Consider the following 19248-nt stretch of genomic DNA (forward strand, 5'->3'; position numbering starts at 1 on the left):
AAAAACAAAGTGAATGTTTCCTGTGCCTGAAAATTACATGTTCAACACAAATGTGCAATGAATGAAGTGGCCTGATGAAAACTGAGGGAACACATGCATGTGTGAGCTTTTATCATTCATCATAACAGCACATCGGCGTGTACATTTTTATAGGAGATGGTTTTATTCATGTATTAGAAAATAGAAAGTGAGCAATTTCCTTATACACTGCATTTGGATGATTAAATTGGTGTACCACCCACAGTTGATATCATAGAAAGGTAGAAGTAAAATTGAAGTTAACTTTGAGAATCTATAACACAGAAATTGATAACCCTATAATGATCTTCATAAAAACACACACAAAACCCCAATGCCAATGCCAATGCAAGAGAACAACCAGCCCAAACAATCCGAAGAAACAAACCCCTCTGAAAAGACAAAACAGTGGTGAAAAAAACATTCAAATTTTAATTCTCAGCTCCCTGAGGGGTATACAACCCAAACTGCTTGTTGGGTGCTAGATGGTTAACAATCACATTATCAGATTACATAACAGATTTAATATAGTAATATGAAAGAATCAGGTGTTCTTTAACTTCTTTTGAGTAGTAAACAATACTACATATTGCAATCACTCACTCGCCGATATCAAAATGAAGTAATTAACAATCGCGTAAAATAACCGAATGTAACATGTTTCTGGGAATTGAACTCGACAAGTTTATATTCTCTGTAAAGATTTGCCTACGGTATGAAAATTAGAGTTACCCGCCCTTGCGAACACTTGAGCAGTTCGCGATGCCCGTCAGACTCACATGGAGTCGACTGATGTTCACATACAGACAATGTCGCAGTCTTTCCACGATTGCTGTGTCTGGAAGGGATGCAAGGAAACAAGGCACAGGAAAATCCCGTGTGGCGATGAGCACAAATACCTTAGATCACAGGACGTTCTGCAAAGAGCTGGTTCGGTGTGTTTCGTGATTTCGACTTAGTCAAAAGTAAATCATAGAAACACTCGTAAAATCTCCACCAGTATTTAGAGAGTCCACGACTTCAACATGTCAGGCGTTATGAATGTAACTTTGTGTTGTAGTGTTAATTTTGTGTGTGATTTGTATATTGTTACAGTTGTGACAGTGTGTGTATAGGTAAGAAGAACATCTTGATTATGAATGAGCTAGATGTATATGTGCTTCTTTGAAATAGGACCGCCTCCGTGATCTAGTGGTAGAGCATCCGCCCGGAGATTCGAAGGTCCGGGGTTTGTTCCCTGGCTGCGTCATACCAAAAGACGTTAAACGATGGTACTTGTTGTTACCCTGTCTGGCACTCGGCATTAAGGGGCTAAAACAAGGACAGGTCGGCTCGGAGTCAGTATACTGTGTCTGAGTGGGGTTTTCATGTTAAACTGCGGCATGGTATCTCAGTGGGCTAGCACTATAAATCGGCATCATCCCGGACTAGTACAAGCAGCCACACACACACGTGCATGCACATCGCTATATAAGTGCAATAATCTTGGACGCAACGTTAAACCCAATTTCACCTCACCTCACCTCTTTGAAATAGAAAAACAAACAAACAAAAACAACACTTCTCAACGGATCCTTTCGGTCAGAGGGTGGCAATCTCCGGTTGTATATGAAACAGCCTGGAATCAGGATTGAAAATAAAACAAACAGAAGTCAATCCAGAACAGGATTCTCAGCAACAGATCCCCGTAACTAAATCCCCTGGATCTGCCCACATCCTAAACCACAGCCCTAAACCCAGAAAAAATTTCTGCAGTATCGGAATATCTATAATTTAGAATCTAACTTGGCTTAGAACACCTTAAATTGGTACCTTAAATGTCCATTGATCTGGTGTAGCCTCACACTGGTCCCCTGCTCATGTATGGTTTGACTGTACATTTCTATAATTTTAAAACAAACACTCTGTACTGTGGTAGACCTAAGCTGGATTGCTGAGGTAGTATCAGGGTGTCTATATAAGACTTCTGTAGACCCTGTAGTAGTATATATGTAGGACTCTGATCTATGGCGTGACTATGATCCGTGGTGTAATCCCAGATCCATGACAGATTCTCATTGCTATATGACGTCATGTTTGCAATGTCTTATCCGTGAATGGGCAATCAGTTCAATTGTTATATGATGTCATGTTTAATGTTATTTCCTATGGACACAGCGATCAGTCGAAAATGATGGAGCCAGACATCATAAGAAAGGAAGGTTTCTTATGGCAGATTCATGCGACAGAGGAAAAAAACAGCATCAAGACCTTAATGCTGAATCATTTTGAAATCCAAGAAGTTCCTTGTGGAAAGCTTTTGAATCTGAAGAGTGATCGTTAAAATACTGAGGTCCTAGAAAATTATTTCTATGATGAAACTTCTGGGAATGTTTTTAAAAAAGTACCAATATGCAATCCCTGCACCGACGATGCTGTTCCAAAGGGGAAGCGATAAATATAATCCAGAGAAATCACAACATTGATCATCAAAAGTCTGCCGCTTCATATGAATCTATTCAACGTTTAGCACTATAGAATTTGCCAATTATCAATATTTTATGATAACCTGCCATAGATCTGAATATGCACCAATACTTGCCCATATGTGGTGTCAGGCATAGATCGGAGTATACACCTATAATCTTCTATTTGTGGAATCTGCCATTGATCTGAGAATCTGCCACGGATGAGAGTGCTTCATATATTTGTTTTGAATGAAAAGTCTGTGCTATTACCTTGCCCATTGGTCAGGTATATGTGAGTAGGTAACAGCAAAATATTTGGTGTGCTGGAAAGACCATCTGCATGGGTTGTTTAGGTTTGTTTTATATAAATAGTTTTCAAGATGTATTTATATTTTCGAGATACTTAATTTTGAAACATACAGAACATTCTTACCTTCGGAAGTGCTATCGATGCTTATAGGTGATCACTATAGCTAACATATTTCACAATTACACGATTATGAAATGAAAATTGCCAAATCACAAACCGCACCACTCCTTTTACAGAGCTGTAACTGCTTCCATGGCCTAGTGGACAGAGAGTCAGCCAGGGAAGCAGACGGTCAATTAAAGCCACGTCATACTGAACAGACATTAAAAGGTGGTACTTGTGTTACCCTGCCTAGTGCTTGGCATTAACGGGATAAAACAAGGACTGGTTGGCTCAGAGTCAGTATACTATGTCTGAGTTTGGCATTCATATTAATCTGCAGCATGTTACCTCAGGGGGCTAGCACTATAAAAGTAACATTAGTCCGTACTAGTACAAGCAACCACACAAATACACACTCGCGACATAAGTGCAATAATCTTGAACACAACTTCAAACTCCATATTACCTTACCCCGCCTCCAAGAGCTGTATCTGCATATTGATAGATGGTTTCTCTGTGTCCACAGAAAGCATGACTATGAAAACTACTTGTGCTGTCTACTGCTGCCCGGGGCCACCCAGAGAGCGGCTCTCGCCATCAGGGCGTTCAATGTGGAACTTGCACAGGTAAACTTAGTCCTTTACATGGTTATTGTCAGCATTGGATATCAGTGTTATATTGTTGGGTTGTTGACTTCATGATAAAGATGATGAAGAGGTAGACATTTTATATGCATACAAGTATACAGTATATACGTATCCATAGTTGCAGAGGTTTGATCCACCCTGGCACTGGAGCAGCTCTGGGCCGGCTCCTCTTGATTGCTCTTTGTCTGACTGCCTCCGTGGTCTAGTGGTAGAGTGCCCGCCCAGAGAGCAGAATGTCCGGGTTTAGATCCCCAGCCGCGTCATACCAAAAGGGATCAAAAGATGGTACTTGTTGTTACCCTGTCTGGTGCTCGGCATTAAGGGGCTAAAACAAGGACTGGCTGGCTCGGAGTCAGTATACTGTGAATGAGTGGGGTATCCATGTTAAACTGTGGCATGGTATGTCAGTGGGCTAGCACTATTAATCGGCATCAGTCAGGACAAGTATGAGCAGCCACAGACACACACACCTGCATGCGTGTCACTACATAAATGCAATAAACTTGGACGCGACGTTAAACCCCATTCTACCTCACCTTTTTGTCTATCTCTCTATACTGTTAATTTATAGATCTACACATTTTTTTATTTAGAGGTTACAATAGAGTGGATTACATGCAGTGTATAACAACCAATATAAACACCATTCCTGCTTATGTCCGTATGGTGTATAGTGATGAGATATCCATACAGTGATACAACATGTGTATCATTTAAACAAAATACTCCTCAAAAGAAGTAAGGATGAGAATGATTCTTTCCTATTGCTACAGTTAATCTGTCATGACAGATTAACTACAGTAATACGAAAGAATCAGGTTGTCATTAACCTTTTTTTGAGTGGTATATGGCCATAATGGGAATCGCTGAATATTATACTGAGATTTTGTGTGTAGGTCCGGGAGACTGTGTCCGACAAGCAGAGGGGAATATTGAGAATGCAGTTCTGGAAAGACAGCATAGATCACATTTATAAGGTAAAGTTTGGGGCCTCCAGGATTATTTATGTATTTAATTTTTTTAAAGAGTTATGAAAAATCAGATTGAAATCCTAAGATAATAATGTAAAGGATATTTGTTATGTGCTATAAGCCATCCGTTGAAGCATGCTCCAAGTGCCAACACCATTATCACTCCGGTCAAAGGATCAATTTGCTTTCTCAGCTCCCTGGGGAGTATACAACCCAAGGAACTGTGAATCCTCTTTGTGGTATCAGTAGATGTCCATATCATAGCAGGAGTGAGAGTGTGTCTGTCCTTCCTTCTGAGGACTTTTTTTGTGTGTGCAACCTATAACTACGGCATAGAGTCTTTTCAAACTTGGTGAACACTTTCTATACAAATTGGAGACTTGCGGTGTGAAGTTTGATTTCAATATTTGGATTTCCTGAAAAAAATACAGCTTGTTTTCATATTTTTTATTAGGATTGTTTTACTGTTATTATGTTTCATGAATATTACATGTCACCTTTATATAATATATACATGACATTGTGATTTGATACTTGTACAGTGACACAGAGTATCTTGCTGTGCAAACATCAGAGTTGTTACATCCCTCATAGACCATCGTGAAGCCATGTCATGCTGGCTAGAGATGGGTAGCAGTCCCTGCCAAAAAGCTTTTCAGTCTACTACCCCAAATTGACTCTTAGCCTCAATTTAAGTAGATATTAGTGTTAATATGTGAACTATTATCAGCTGAATTTAGTGACCAAACAGAATTTTACTAAATTTGGGTTTTGGACTACTGGCTAAAGTGACAGACCAGGGTAGACAACATTAATGGTCATGTAAACTAATACAGGGATCGTGACTACCAGGAAACACCAGCTACTAGGTGGTACCTGGCTCCTAGCTCCATCAAGGGGGCACGGGTGGCCCAGTCGTCTAATGCACCATGATTCACCGTGCAGAGTTGCGTCCCTTGGACACGCCAGAAACCTATGATTGTAGGTTCGAATCCCTGTTCGCCCTGATTATGTTTCTAGGTTTTCAGCACCATACCCGTACTCGTGTGTTTCACCGAAGTGATAAACATCTGAGACCTGCATCACTTCGGGCTTTCCTCCCACATTAAGCTGACATGCCGTGATATAACTTGAATACTGTTAAAAGCGGTGAACCCAATGGTCGACCCCTGGTTTGTCAGAGTCTATCACTGACACACAGTTCAAGAAGATGTTCTGTCTGTTCCAGGGTTCACCCCCTAAGACGCCTGTGGCAACCGAGTTAGCAGGGGTAAGTCACTCGTGTGTCTCTTCTCAAGTCTCTATGATGCTGACAGCTGTCCGTCTTTAAGATAACGGTCTTGGGGATCACTGAAATAATGATTGTTTGTGATGTTCAGTATCTATCTCATTGACATGAAAATGATCAGATCTTTTGCTCCAATATAAAGTACTTCTCTGCACGAAGGTCTGAGGCGAATTTTCCAATCAGTCGAGGCTTCTAAATTCTCATTGTGAGTGAGCAAAGAATTCAGACCTGGGCCCACTTGCACAAAACGATCTTAGCGCTTAGATTATTGTAAGCCTATGCTAAAGTATGAGAGTTTCAATCATCTTAGCGCTAAGATCGCTTTGTGCAAATGGGTCCAGAAAATCAGATTTCTGTATGTAAAACAACAAGGCCTGAATATTTGAGAAATAAAAGACGAGTGAGAGCTCTTTGTCATACATTAAGACACTACAGGGAGAATAAACCATGAGGGGCGCGTACAGTCTCTTAAAGGATTCTGATAAAATGTGCACACTTTAAAAATAGTTACCTGTATTTAAATAAGGATGCCCACCTCAATAGAAATCAACCCTTTGCAATGTCGGACAAGTCCATTTTATGTTAGGTGGGTATTTCCCACATATTCTTACAATCCTCACGTTGATTACGTGTACCTTTTCTCTCAATACCGATTGTCATATCTCTGCCGCTTTAAGATGTGATCATTGGGCCATCGCGTTTATCTGTGTTGCCCAGCTACACCTTTGGGAAACAAATTACTAGACCCTTCCCTCTCAAAAATAACGTCATCCAATACCTGACATCATCAAGTTGGGAGCACTTATTCGAATCTCCATGAATAACGTAATGATAGAACACTGTTTTATCGTGAAATAAACGACACTTTGGACTTCATTGTTCTTTGCGATTTATGGCGTAGCTATCTTATATATATAAACATGGTTGTGGCACTATATTGTTGTGGATTGTTTATACACCCTGATGTTTCAGTCGCCATGTGAAAGGTTGTAACCCAGCTTGTTACAACACAACTTGTTTATATAAGATCCAGACGCAAACAGGGGCGGTCGGGTAGCCTAGTGGTTAAAGCGTGCACTTGGGTACATGGGTACAATGTGTGAAGCCCATTTCTGGTGTCCCCTGTCATGATATTGCTGGAATATTGCTAAAAACGGCGTAAAACCAAACTCACTCACTCACTCACTCCAGACGCAAACTCTCTTTTGTACCATCTCCGTTACATCCTCCCAACCTAGCAACATGTACCAAACATTCGATCACTTACCATCACTTATCAGTTACTTAGCATTCTACCATGAATTTGGAATTTACTCGATTCTGATTGGTCAATCAGGGGCTATTAAATCACCATAAAACCCCTCTGATTGAAACAGCTGGGTTGACGGCCGCATCACCACGGAAGCTAATATTCATAGAATAGTACTATTTTCAGTCATTGTCGGTAGGCATATTTAAATAACTATATCTACAATTACAGGTTACAGAATGCACAGATGCGGTTACTACAATATTCAAAGGATGTGTGGCAATACATTTCGTGCAGAAAAACACGACAGAAATCAACAAAGGGAATGTATTTACGTTTTGGAGACAACAGAGAGCTTGATATTTTGGGCTTTTCTATATACGACTGTGACGTCATATCTTTTATGTCACAATGAGCGATATGACGTCATAATGGTGACGTGCGATGAAGAGTGTATGCCTTGCTAAGCTTGCTTTGTTTTCTTTAGGGATGCCCACCTCATTTTAGTTGCCGTGCTTATATGCTTTCAAGGCCTGTCATATGTTCGAGTGAAGTATTACGGTTTAAACAAACTGCTTGAGTATATACAGCACCATAATTGTTCGGTGATTCCGTAATTCAGATCGATAACCCACTCAAAATAATGAACTCAACCCATGCCACTTCACTCAGTATATTTGCTTACACCAAAGAGTTCGCGTTTTATTTAGTCATGGTAGAATGGAAATAAACATCCTGTGTTTTCAATGTAGAGATAGGTTACCTGTAGATTTAACCGCGCTAAATTTAACATTTGAAACCTCACGCTGCGAGTTCGGTTCCAAATTAAATTTAGCAGGATTAAATCTACAGGTAACCTAGCTCTACATTGAAAACACAGTATGTTTATCTCCTAAATAATAGAATTTCCCCACACTGACAGTGTTTACATTTGTTCTCACTTCCGGTATCTAGAGTTATCTCCCTTCGATCATACGTGCTTGTCACTAACACATGACATCTATACACCCCAAAGGGAGAACCATTTTAGGGAAATTTGTGTTCGGTGAGGGTTTCATTTGTACAAATTGAAATTTATAAATTAAGGTGGTGAAGACATGAAGCCAAATCAGTGTAGAAAGCTGACATCTGATTGGTTCAAGAACCCACACATTTCTTATTCAGATTATGCAGTCTTAATGAGATTGTATTCAGCATGTTGTTTCTAGGGATAGATATTGGAGGTTTAAAATGTGTGACAATTTAAAATGTGTGGCCATATTGCAATACATATCACAATATATTGTAGACTTTTAAATTTTGAATTCAGCAGCAATCTGATACATTAAGGTGTGAATTGAAGTTCTTAAATGGAACAAAACAAGATGCTGGTACAACATGATGTTTACTCAGTCAATAAATACACAGCCATCTTGGGGCAAGATAACATTAAAAAATTGCTATTTGACTTCATCCGATATATCAAGCATGAAAAAATTATATTGTGATACGCATCATGGACAGAATTAACCTCAATTTACCGATATACCGATAGTACCGCACACTCATAGTTGTGTTTCAGATTTATCTCGGCCATGTAATAGATAGGTACATTTGAAAACTGTTTTTTTTAAATGTTTTAACGCCACATTTTCTTTTTTCTCAGAGGATAACATTCTTTTGGGAAAATTGCAGAATTTAGTGATAAAGTAGTTTGACAGGAAAGAATAGGTCCTATATGTATTGGAAGTGGGTCATTTTAGAGTCGGGGCAAGTAAGGGCAAACCAGCCCTTTCTTTATTAGCCTCCGAGAGATAGCAGTGCTCATCTATGCTAGGACTGAACATAGACTTTTATGCAATCTCATTAAAATCAGATCTTAGTTCTTGCTACCGATAAACAAAGATCTGAGGACATCCCATTACAGGTCACGTCAGACCGACCTTGCGTGAACTTTTGACCAACCAATGGAATGACCAATCAGAAGGCAGCTTTCTCGTGCTTTACAGCACCAATTTCAAATTGGCTACTTCGAAACATATTTTGACAAATTCTCGATTACAAATTTGAAACCTGAACAAAAGAACATTCTGGAATGGCTTATAGATGGGCTAGATTGTATGGATTCAGTCGTTAAACCCGTAACTATCGTTCGGAATAAAGTTTTCAAGGTTGCATGATTAGAAATCACATTCCGTCTGTCACTTCCATAATCTGGAAAGCGACTATCTGATTGGTCGGTAGAAAGGTCTTCTGACGTGACCCCTAATGGGAAGTCTTCAGATCTTTGTTTAGCCGTAGCAAGAACTAAGGTCTGATTTTAATGAGATTGACTTTTATGTAATTATGAGTTGGCGGTTGACCTCATTTGCTATTAACCTTTTTGAGGAGATTCTGTTCCATTACCAGCTCGAGTATGTGAGACTGATGTTCCTAAGGTGAGGCGGGGCACTCAAGTGGGTAGACAAGGGCTGGACCTGGCTTCTGGGATCTATTCCCCTCATGGTTCTGTGTGTGAAGCTGAACGTTGTCCCTTGTCATGACACTGTATAAAGTTGTTAGCGACATGAACCTAAACTTGGGCACTCATTCATTCCTGCTTCTTTGTTCCCATGTCATCCAGGTTTCCCACTGCACGTGCTGTGAGCTGTGAGCTGTGAGCTGTGAGCTGTGAGCTGTAGATGACACAACACATTTAACCCGTAGTGCATTCTAGTTTGTATGTTCTGTGTTGCAGGCCATTCATCACTTCAAACTGACCAGGAAATGGCTGACACGGATAATAGAAGCAAGGGTAGGGCGGAGAAGAACCATTTGAAACATCTTGACTTAAGAAATGAGAAGTAATACATGTGTTTTTGTCTTGCAGGCAACATGTATGACATGTGTTTGTGTGTTGCAGGCAACATGTATGACATGTGTTTGTGTATGACATGTGTTTGTGTGTTGAAGGCAACATGTGTGACATGTGTTTGTGTGTTGAAGGCAACATGTGTGACGTGTTTGTGTGTTGCAGGCAACATGTGTGACATGTGTAACTGTGTTGCAGGCAACATGTGTGACATGTGTTTGTGTGTTGCAGGCAACATGTGTGACATGTGTTACTGTGTTGCAGGCAACATGTATGACATGTGTTTGTGTGTTGCAGGCAACATGTATGACACGTGTTTGTGTATGACATGTGTTTGTGTGTTGCAGGCAACATGTGTGACATGTGTTTGTGTGTTGAAGGCAACATGTGTGACATGTGTTTGTGTGTTGAAGGCAACATATATGACATGTGTTTGTGTGTTGCAGGCAGCATGTGTGACACGTGTTTGTGTGTTGCAGGCAGCATATATGACATGTGTTTGTGTGTTGCAGGCAACATGTGTGACATGTGTTTGTGTGTTGCAGGCAACATATATGACATGTGTTTGTGTGTTGCAGGCAACATGTATGACACATGTTTGTGTGTTGCAGGCAACATGTGTGACGTGTGTTTGTGTGTTGCAGGCAACATATGACATGTGTTTGTGTGTTGCAGGCAACATGTATGACATGTGTTTGTGTGTTGCAGACAACATGTGTGACGTGTGTTTGTGTGTTGCAGGCAACATATATGACATGTGTTTGTGTGTTGTAGGCAACATGTATGACACGTGTTTGTGTGTTGCAGGCAACATGTGTGACATGTGTTTGTGTGTTGCAGGCAACATGTGTGACATGTGTTTGTGTTTGACGTGTTTGTGTGTTGCAGGCAACATATATGACACATGTTTGTGTGTTGCAGGCAACATATATGACACATGTTTGTGTGTTGCAGGCAACATATATGACACATGTTTGTGTATTGCAGGCAACATATATGACACATGTTTGTGTGTTGCAGGCAACATATATGACACATGTTTGTGTGTTGCAGGCAACATATATGACACATGTTTGTGTGTTGCAGGCAACATATATGACACATGTTTGTGTTTTGCAGGCAACATGTGTCACACATGTTTGTGTGTTGCAGGCAACATATATGACATGTGTTTGTGTGTTGCAGGCAACATATATGACATGTGTTTGTGTGTTGCAGGCAACATATATGACACATGTTTGTGTGTTGCAGGCAACATGTGTCACACATGTTTGTGTGTTGCAGGCAACATATATGACATGTGTTTGTGTGTTGCAGGCAACATATATGACATGTGTTTGTGTGTTGCAGGCAACATATATGACATGTGTTTGTGTGTTGCAGGCAACATGTGTGACATGTGTTTGTGTGTTGCAGGCAACATATGTGACGTGTGTTTGTGTGTTGCAGGCAACATGTGTGACATGTGTTTGTGTGTTGCAGGCAACATATATGACATGTGTTTGTGTGTTGCAGGCAACATGTGTGACATGTGTTTGTGTGTTGCAGGCAACATGTGTGACATGTGTTTGTGTGTTGAAGGCAACATATATGACACATGTTTGTGTGTTGCAGGCAACATATATGACATGTGTTTGTGTGTTGCAGGCAACATGTGTGACGTGTGTTTGTGTTTGTGTTTGTGTGTTGCAGGCAACATGTGTGACATGTGTTTGTGTGTTGCAGGCAACATGTGTGACGTGTGTTTGTGTGTTGCAGGCAACATGTGTGACATGTGTTTGTGTGTTGCAGGCAGCATATATGACATGTGTTTGTGTGTTGCAGGCAACATGTGTGACGTGTGTTTGTGTGTTGCAGGCAACATGTGTGACATGTGTTTGTGTGTTGCAGGCAACATGTGTGACGTGTGTTTGTGTGTTGCAGGCTGACAACCTGTCAGACCAGGGCTACAGGAACATGGAGGAGGTTGAGGCTTATGCGGAGAACTCTGTGTCATCCATCACGTACCTGCTCCTGGAGTGTCTTGGTGAGAAGGGCAGGTCATACACCAGCAGGCTAACCTTTACTTTCAGAAACACAAGAATTAAATGGGGGCTCTGATCCAGTGTGGATCTCAGTCTAGTTCCAGACCTTGTAGTCAATGCCTCATGTGAAGCTGATACATGGGTAACTAGGGTAACTGTTTTGTGAGATATTGCCTGTGTAATTAGGGTACCATATTTTCCACAAAATACAAACTCAAAGACATTATGATGATAAAGGGAACACAGAAACATATCTGGGATTATACTTAATGTTATTTAAAACACGCACGCATGCAGGCATGCACGCATGCTCGCACAACAAGAAGAAGAAGCAGGATGTGGAGGCTCCTTCTTATGAAGACATGTTATCTTGTTCAAATCAATGTGATTTGTATTTTGAAATATGTCAAAAAATCAAATCTTACAAAAAAATTAAAACTCACATTAAGAGCCACAGGGAGCAGGACTTAAAATGTGTTTGGATGTCATGACCATAGGAAGATCCAAGGAGAGTTTGTAGACTGTACCTGAGTGGGGCTTCCACTAAAATGTGCTCTGGTATCTCTGTCTGTCTGTCTCTCTCTCTGCCTGTCTGTCTCTGTCTGTCTCTCTCTCTGCCTGTCTGTCTCTGTCTCTCTCTCTCTCTCTGCCTGTCTGTCTCTGTCTCTGTGCCTCTCTCTCTGTGTCTGTCTCTGTCTCTCTCTGCCTGTCTGTCTCTGTCTCTCTCTCTGTCTGTCTCTGTCTCTCTCTGCCTGTCTGTCTCTGTCTCTCTGCCTCTCTCTCTGTGTCTGTCTCTGTCTCTCTCTCTCTGTCTGTCTCTGTCTCTCTCTCTCTGTCTGTCTCTGTCTCTCTCTGCCTGTCTGTCTCTGTCTCTCTCTCTCTGTCTTTCTCTCTCTCTCTGCCTGTCTGTCTCTGTCTCTCTGCCTCTCTCTCTGTCTGTCTCTCTGCCTCTCTCTCTCTGTCTGTCTCTGTCTCTCACTCTCACTCTCTCTCTCTGTCTCTATCTCTCTCTCGCACTCTCTATAAACCTCACCTCAGTTCACCTCACCTCAAAGTAGGTCCCAAGTACTCCCTGTTTGTCCTATGAGCTGATTAAAATAAAGGTCAGTGGATTACAATGGTGTTCCATCAAGCACTGCCTGTCTGTGATTATCCAGAGACTGGCGTTTGTGATATCTGAACTATTGTAGACTGCTGCCTGAAACAACAGTCACTCTGTAGCCCCCATCAGTTAGTACATCCTACAAGTAGACACAGTACAAAGTTACAGGGGATACCCCACTTGTCATTTTGGGAACAGGCGTAACCATAATACTGATCAGTGACAAAAATATTTATATTTTGATTTTTCTTCAAGGAATAAAGAATGTACATGCTGATCATGCTGCCAGCCACATTGGCAAGACTCAGGGCCTGGTGACACTGCTACGCTCAACACCATACCATGCCAGCAGGAGTCGGGTGTATCTGCCTCTAGATCTGATTGTGAAGGTAGGCCATGCCAGCAGTGGCAGGGTGTATCTGCCTCTAGATCTGATTGTTAAGGTGGGCCATGCCAGCAGGAGTCGGGTGTATCTGCCTCTAGATCTGATTGTGAAGGTAGGCCATGCCAGCAGGAGTCGGGTGTATCTGCCTCTAGATCTGATTGTGAAGGTAGGCCATGCCAGCAGTGGCAGGGTGTATCTGCCTCTTAATCTGATTGTGAAGGTAGGCCATGCCAGCAGGAGTCGGGTGTATATGCCTCTAGACCTGATTGTTAAGGTAGGCCATGACAGCAGGAGTCGGGTGTATCTGCCTCTAGACCTGATTGTTAAGGTGGGCCATGCCAGCAGGAGTCGGGTGTATCTGCCTCTAGACCTGATTGTTAAGGTAGGCCATGCCAGCAGGAGTCGGGTGTATCTGCCTCTAGATCTGATTGTGAAGGTAGGCCATGACAGCAGGGGCAGGGCGTATCTGCCTCTAGATCTGATTGTGAAGGTAGGCCATGCCAGCAGGAGTCGGGTGTATCTGCCTCTAGATCTGATTGTGAAGGTAGGCCATGCCAGCAGGAGTCGGGTGTATCTGCCTCTAGATCTGATTGTGAAGGTAGGCCATGACAGCAGGGGCAGGGCGTATCTGACTCTAGACCTGATTGTTAAGGTGGGCCATGCCAGCAGGGGCAGGTTATCTTTCCTTAAATCTGATTGTTAAGTTAGGTTATGTTCGACACCATATCATGCCTTAGTACTTTATGAAATGAATCTCTGGCTGATTAAGTGTGACACTCTTACCTGGTAGAGTTTGATTCCAACAAACTTTGGAGAATGGTTTACTTGCTCAAGGGTGAGCCAGCTGCATACAGTCACTCACCAATCCTCTATTCCCAGCACAAGATATCCCAGGAGAAGATCATCCGAGGCAGAGACGACCAGGCGGTGAAAGATGTGATGTATGATGTGGCCTGTACCGCACACAAGCACCTAGCAACGGTGAGGAACTACCACTCAATAGTGTGAGCAAGGCCGAAGGCTGCTTTGAAAACTAGTTCAAATATATAACTGCATGTTGGTTAGATATGGAAGGCAACCTTGAAGTGGTGTAGGTCTTAGTGTACTCTGGGATTGGAACCCAGGTCAGTGGATAAGGGCACACATAAGGGAAGCAACTCTACAGAGCAATAACAGCGCCAGGGTGTGTCCTAAAACTTCTTGATTGTATGACTGGTACTGTGTCTCATGCTGCTGGGTATGTCTGTTAACATAAGTGTGTTGTATTCCAGGCAAGATCACTAACTAAGGATGTTCCCAAGGAAGCCAGTCTCGTTTTCCTGAACACAGTGAGTATTGAGTCTGTGCTACCTTGAGTAGTACCACATCCACACAACCATTTTCACCCACCTCCAAGCTCATCCTATACGCACCATCCACAACACTCCTCACAAGGACAATATATATACCCTCACAAGGTCAATACTGTAAAACGTGAAATTAGCGCGAGCATGAATTAAATGCGAAAAATGCGAGTGGTCTTTGCTCGCATTATTAAACATCGCATTTATATCAACAATAAGACATTTTGGATAGCAGAAATACCAACTTAGACATATGCTGAAAACAAACAACTATGTATTCCACATCAATGTTTATTGAGCAGCACTTGTAACAAGTACATAAACAATGTCATTCAAACACTAATTACATCCTGTGAGTTGTCACTGCTGGGGTGAAGACAAGCGTTCTACTCACTCATGTCATCACTGATCACACCTGCAAGTCCAGACAGACGCCACCCAACACGGTGTCTTTGTTCTTTGCGACTGCATCAAAGGCCGACACAAGCCAGCATGCACGTATTGTTTTAGCTGAAGTACTCTACTCAGCGCTAATAAGCGGTGCTATTTGGTGTGTGATTGGATTATTGTAAGGTTGGATTAAGGTGAGGATTCTCCTGTAAACCTGACAGAGGGCGTTTTGTTTAGATATAAATCCACTGATGCTTGAGAGGAGGGGGTGTCGCATTCATATTGAGTCGCATTTTTGGCTAGGGGCCAGCGGTCGCATTCTTTTGGAGACGCATTAATTTCATGTTTTACTGTATATAACCCCCTCACAAGGACAATATATACTGTAAACAGGGAATTTTTTGCGACCGTTTTATTATTGCGAGTTTTGCGAACGAGACTCAATCGCAAAAATTAAAAACGCAAAAATAAGTATAAATAATACATACATACTTTATTCATTGCAACACGTCATCAAATGTTGAAATCACCAATCAGAACCACAAGTTACTCTATAGGTTTAATAACACAAATGAATGCAGAACGGTCACACAATACATCACAAATGACCGTGTAAACAGACCAATTAGTGTCACTGTTAACTCACAGTAATCATGCCTTCTTCCAACCTCGCTTGATTGCGCCAGTGTCCTTTGCAATTTGCTTACTTACTTACTTTGGAGATTTAACGTGTGCTTTCTGACTGATGCGTATTTCGCAATTTGATTTAAATCCTTCTTATATATTTTGCATTCAAACTCACAGTCATGACACTGAGTTGAGTCAATTATCAATTATTAACTTTCCGGCCAACTCAGATTAACTAGCTTCGGAGAGAAGCTGTCTATTGTTTATTAATCGAGGGGTCATCTCAACATGGCAACTCGCAAAAATATCTCGTCGCAGTATTGTCTTTGGTGTGGTATTCGCAATATTTTAACGGCGCAGAAATAAAGCTGTTTACAGTATCCCCTCACAAGGACAAAATATACCCCCTCACAAGAACAATATATACCCCCCTCACCAGGACAATATATACCCCCTCACAAGAATAATATACACCCCCCTCACAAGGACAATATATACCCCCCTCACAAGAACAATATATACCCCCCTCACAAGGACAATATATACCCCCCTCACAAAGACAATATATACCCCCTCACAAGGACAATATATACCCCCTAACAAGGACAATATATACCCTCCTCACAAGGACAATATAAACCCCCCTCAAAAGGAAAAAGGACAATATCTTTCTCTCTCACCCCCCCCTCACAAGGACGATATAACCATGTAATAAATGCAATATTCCTGTTTCCTTGAGTAAACATCCCTGCACTATTTGCAGGTCGTGTGTGAGTGGTATCTGAAGGCCTTGCAGAACTGTGACTTCAATGTGTTTGACAGCAGACTACAGCAGAGAAACAGTCTATTGCCACTGCACTTGTGGCTGCAGAAGAGACGGAAGACTTACTAGCTGCGTCAGTGTTTGGACTTTATGGAAATATTGTGTGGCAAAAAACAAACCATTTGAAATAGACATGTTTTACTAGGGCCCTTATTGGCAATAAAGACTTGTTGAAGCACGAAGTTAAACTAGCCCTTATGTATACTGAGTGAGTTGGGTTTAACACTACAACAGTATTCCAGTTATATCATGACGAAACAGCTTTCTTTGTGAGGAAAGCCTGAAGTGATGCAGGTCTCAGACATTTACCACTTTGGTGAAACCCACAAGCACAGGTATGGTGCTGACAAACCTAGAAACATAACCAGGGCAAACCAGGATTCAAACTCACTATCATAGGTTTCTGGCATGCCCAAGGGATGCAACTCTGCAAAGTGTACGCCGTTTGATTCCAACGAGGGTAAAACGTTCTGTTCCTAGTGAACAATAGTTGTGTTACTGGACTTGGAATAAAAGGATGTCATTCACAAGACAGTCATTCACTCACTCACTTGACACAGATACAACCAATGGTATCTATTGCCCGATATATTAGCTCAAATGCATAAGTATCAACTTGGGTTTGGAGTGCCACTTGATAGCCATCATTGCCAATCTGCAATATAACGGTGCATATTTGAATCCTGGCAAATGGATTGCTAATGTCCTCTGGATAATTAAACCGAGAAATCTTTTAACACAAACAACCTTTTACTGGGAAGAGAAAAAAATCACCGTACCCATAATCTGATGTATAACATTTAGACATTTTGACAATGAATCTATGCATGTATGTGACTTGTACCGTCTGTTCCGGTATATTTCCAGGTTGATAAATGACTTGCCCCTCGCTATAATTCCCGTATCAAATACATCACCATCGATGCTTCTTGTTTGTTTCGTTTTTAGCCACTATCAAACATGGGTGTGTACGTTCTTTGTCCGATACTGTAGAATAGAAAGCATAATATTTGCATGGTTATAAAAGCGAAACTTTGATTATTTTTAGCGCAGCGTCCGAGTGAGTGAGTGAGGGAGGGAAGGAGGGGTGGAGTTTGCTTTAATGGAGCTTTTCCCACTATTTCCCGGCCATATCACACAGGTGACACCAAGAACTGGCTTCATTCATTATACGCTTGCACAAATAAAAACAACCAATTCAGTTTGTGAAAACAAGCTATGCTCCTCAATGTGATTTTAACGACTTCATAACATATTATGTACTTCTATACATTTATATTTCATAGAAATATTTCTACCTGATTTACATCTGTAGCTTAACAAGAATATTGGTCATATATTCAAGGCATCAATTGATTTAGTGAGTGAATGAGTAAAGTTATGTAACGTAATGTATGGTACATTAATAATTTTCACTTTAGGTCTATGACAGAGAGATAGACAGATGAAATCGCCTATAGGACATTTCAATCATGGCAGAGGTCAAGTGGTCCCAAAATCATTTCTTACCCCAGTGACACACATATATTGTGACATTGACTCACACTTTTGGATTTCCTGGACTAGATGTTAGCCTACTGCAGCTACATTTGAGAGTGTGACCTCTCAATCTTGTCTATGAGATAAAAATCTCCCCTTTTAGGGTTGTTTTGTAATATCATCGACAATATATACATGTATATGGATAGCTATAGAGCATATGCTTTAGTTATCCTTTATGACAATATATACATGCACGTAGAGCTATATAGCATATGCTTTAGTTATCCTATATGACAATATATACATGCATGGAGAGCTATATAGCATATGCTTTAGTTATCCTATATGAAAATATATACATGCATGGAGAGCTATATAGCACATGCTTTAGTTATCCTATATGACAATATATACATGCATAGAGAGCTATATAGCATATGCTTTAGTCATCCTATATGACAATATATGCATGCACGTAGAGCTATATAGCATATGCTTTAGTCATGCAACATCACAATTTTTACATGCACGGAAAGTTATAAAGCATATGCTTTAGTCATCCAATATCACTATGTACATGCATGGTGAGCTATATAGCATATGCTTAAGTCTTTCAATATCACAATGTATATATGTCGATAAATGCTTGGAGAGCTATGGCATGCGCATTTGGTATCTAATATAACATTCTACCATGACATGGATGAATGCTTGATTCTGATTGGTTAAAAAGAGGTTTCCTCTTTGCTACGGAAACCCCTTTCAAATATATTACAGTAAGCCTTTTCACAAAAAACGTGCGCATGAATACATAATAAGCCTACATATCGATTCATAAAAAATGGCTGCCGATCGATTACCCCCATATAAACTGTAAAACGAATCTTTATTTCCTCTAATACACGCTGGGTCTCTAATACCAGCCAGGTCTCTAATACATGTCGAGTCAAGGGCTCTCGCGAAATGAATAGACGGCGTAGCGTCAAATAGTGGAAATACGGTAGTTTGATATCGGATTTCTGGGGCGTTCTAGGCTGCAACCCTGACTGCTTCCATGATGACATTAACGAAGGCATATTTTTTGCATACAAATGAAATGTTTAAGAAACTGTTAGAGAAATGTTCTATGGTGACCAAAATCTGAACAATTTAAGCTATTTCCTATGACAACATGTTGTTTACAAACCTTTTTCTGATCGATATCCGTTGC

General features: G+C 41.0%; 1 protein-coding gene across 1 annotated transcript; it reads left to right on the plus strand.

The window, feature by feature from the left end:
• The first annotated feature begins 769 nt into the window (after positions 1-769).
• On the plus strand, positions 770-16744 carry LOC139446062 (NADH dehydrogenase (ubiquinone) complex I, assembly factor 6-like). The gene is made up of 10 exons (XM_071227335.1): positions 770-953; positions 3404-3503; positions 4421-4501; positions 5724-5765; positions 9749-9805; positions 11786-11888; positions 13244-13377; positions 14253-14354; positions 14645-14701; positions 16497-16744. The coding sequence occupies exons 1-10, from the start codon at positions 781-783 to the stop codon at positions 16623-16625; spliced, it is 978 nt and encodes a 325-aa protein (XP_071083436.1). The 5' UTR covers positions 770-780; the 3' UTR covers positions 16626-16744.
• The last annotated feature ends 2504 nt before the right edge of the window (positions 16745-19248 follow it).

Source organism: Haliotis cracherodii, unplaced genomic scaffold (genome assembly GCF_022045235.1).
Source record: "Haliotis cracherodii isolate W230 unplaced genomic scaffold, xgHalCrac1.p SCAF_10, whole genome shotgun sequence".
Taxonomy (NCBI): domain Eukaryota; kingdom Metazoa; phylum Mollusca; class Gastropoda; order Lepetellida; family Haliotidae; genus Haliotis; species Haliotis cracherodii.

Excerpts from the sequence above, each read along its gene's own strand:
- LOC139446062 (XM_071227335.1), top strand. The coding sequence starts at position 781 with ATGCCCGTCAGACTCACATGGAGTCGACTGATGTTCACATACAGACAA. Across the intron at positions 3,504-4,420 it reads TCAATGTGGAACTTGCACAG|GTCCGGGAGACTGTGTCCGA; the intron begins GTAAACTTAGTC and ends TTTTGTGTGTAG. Across the intron at positions 14,702-16,496 it reads GTCTCGTTTTCCTGAACACA|GTCGTGTGTGAGTGGTATCT; the intron begins GTGAGTATTGAG and ends CACTATTTGCAG.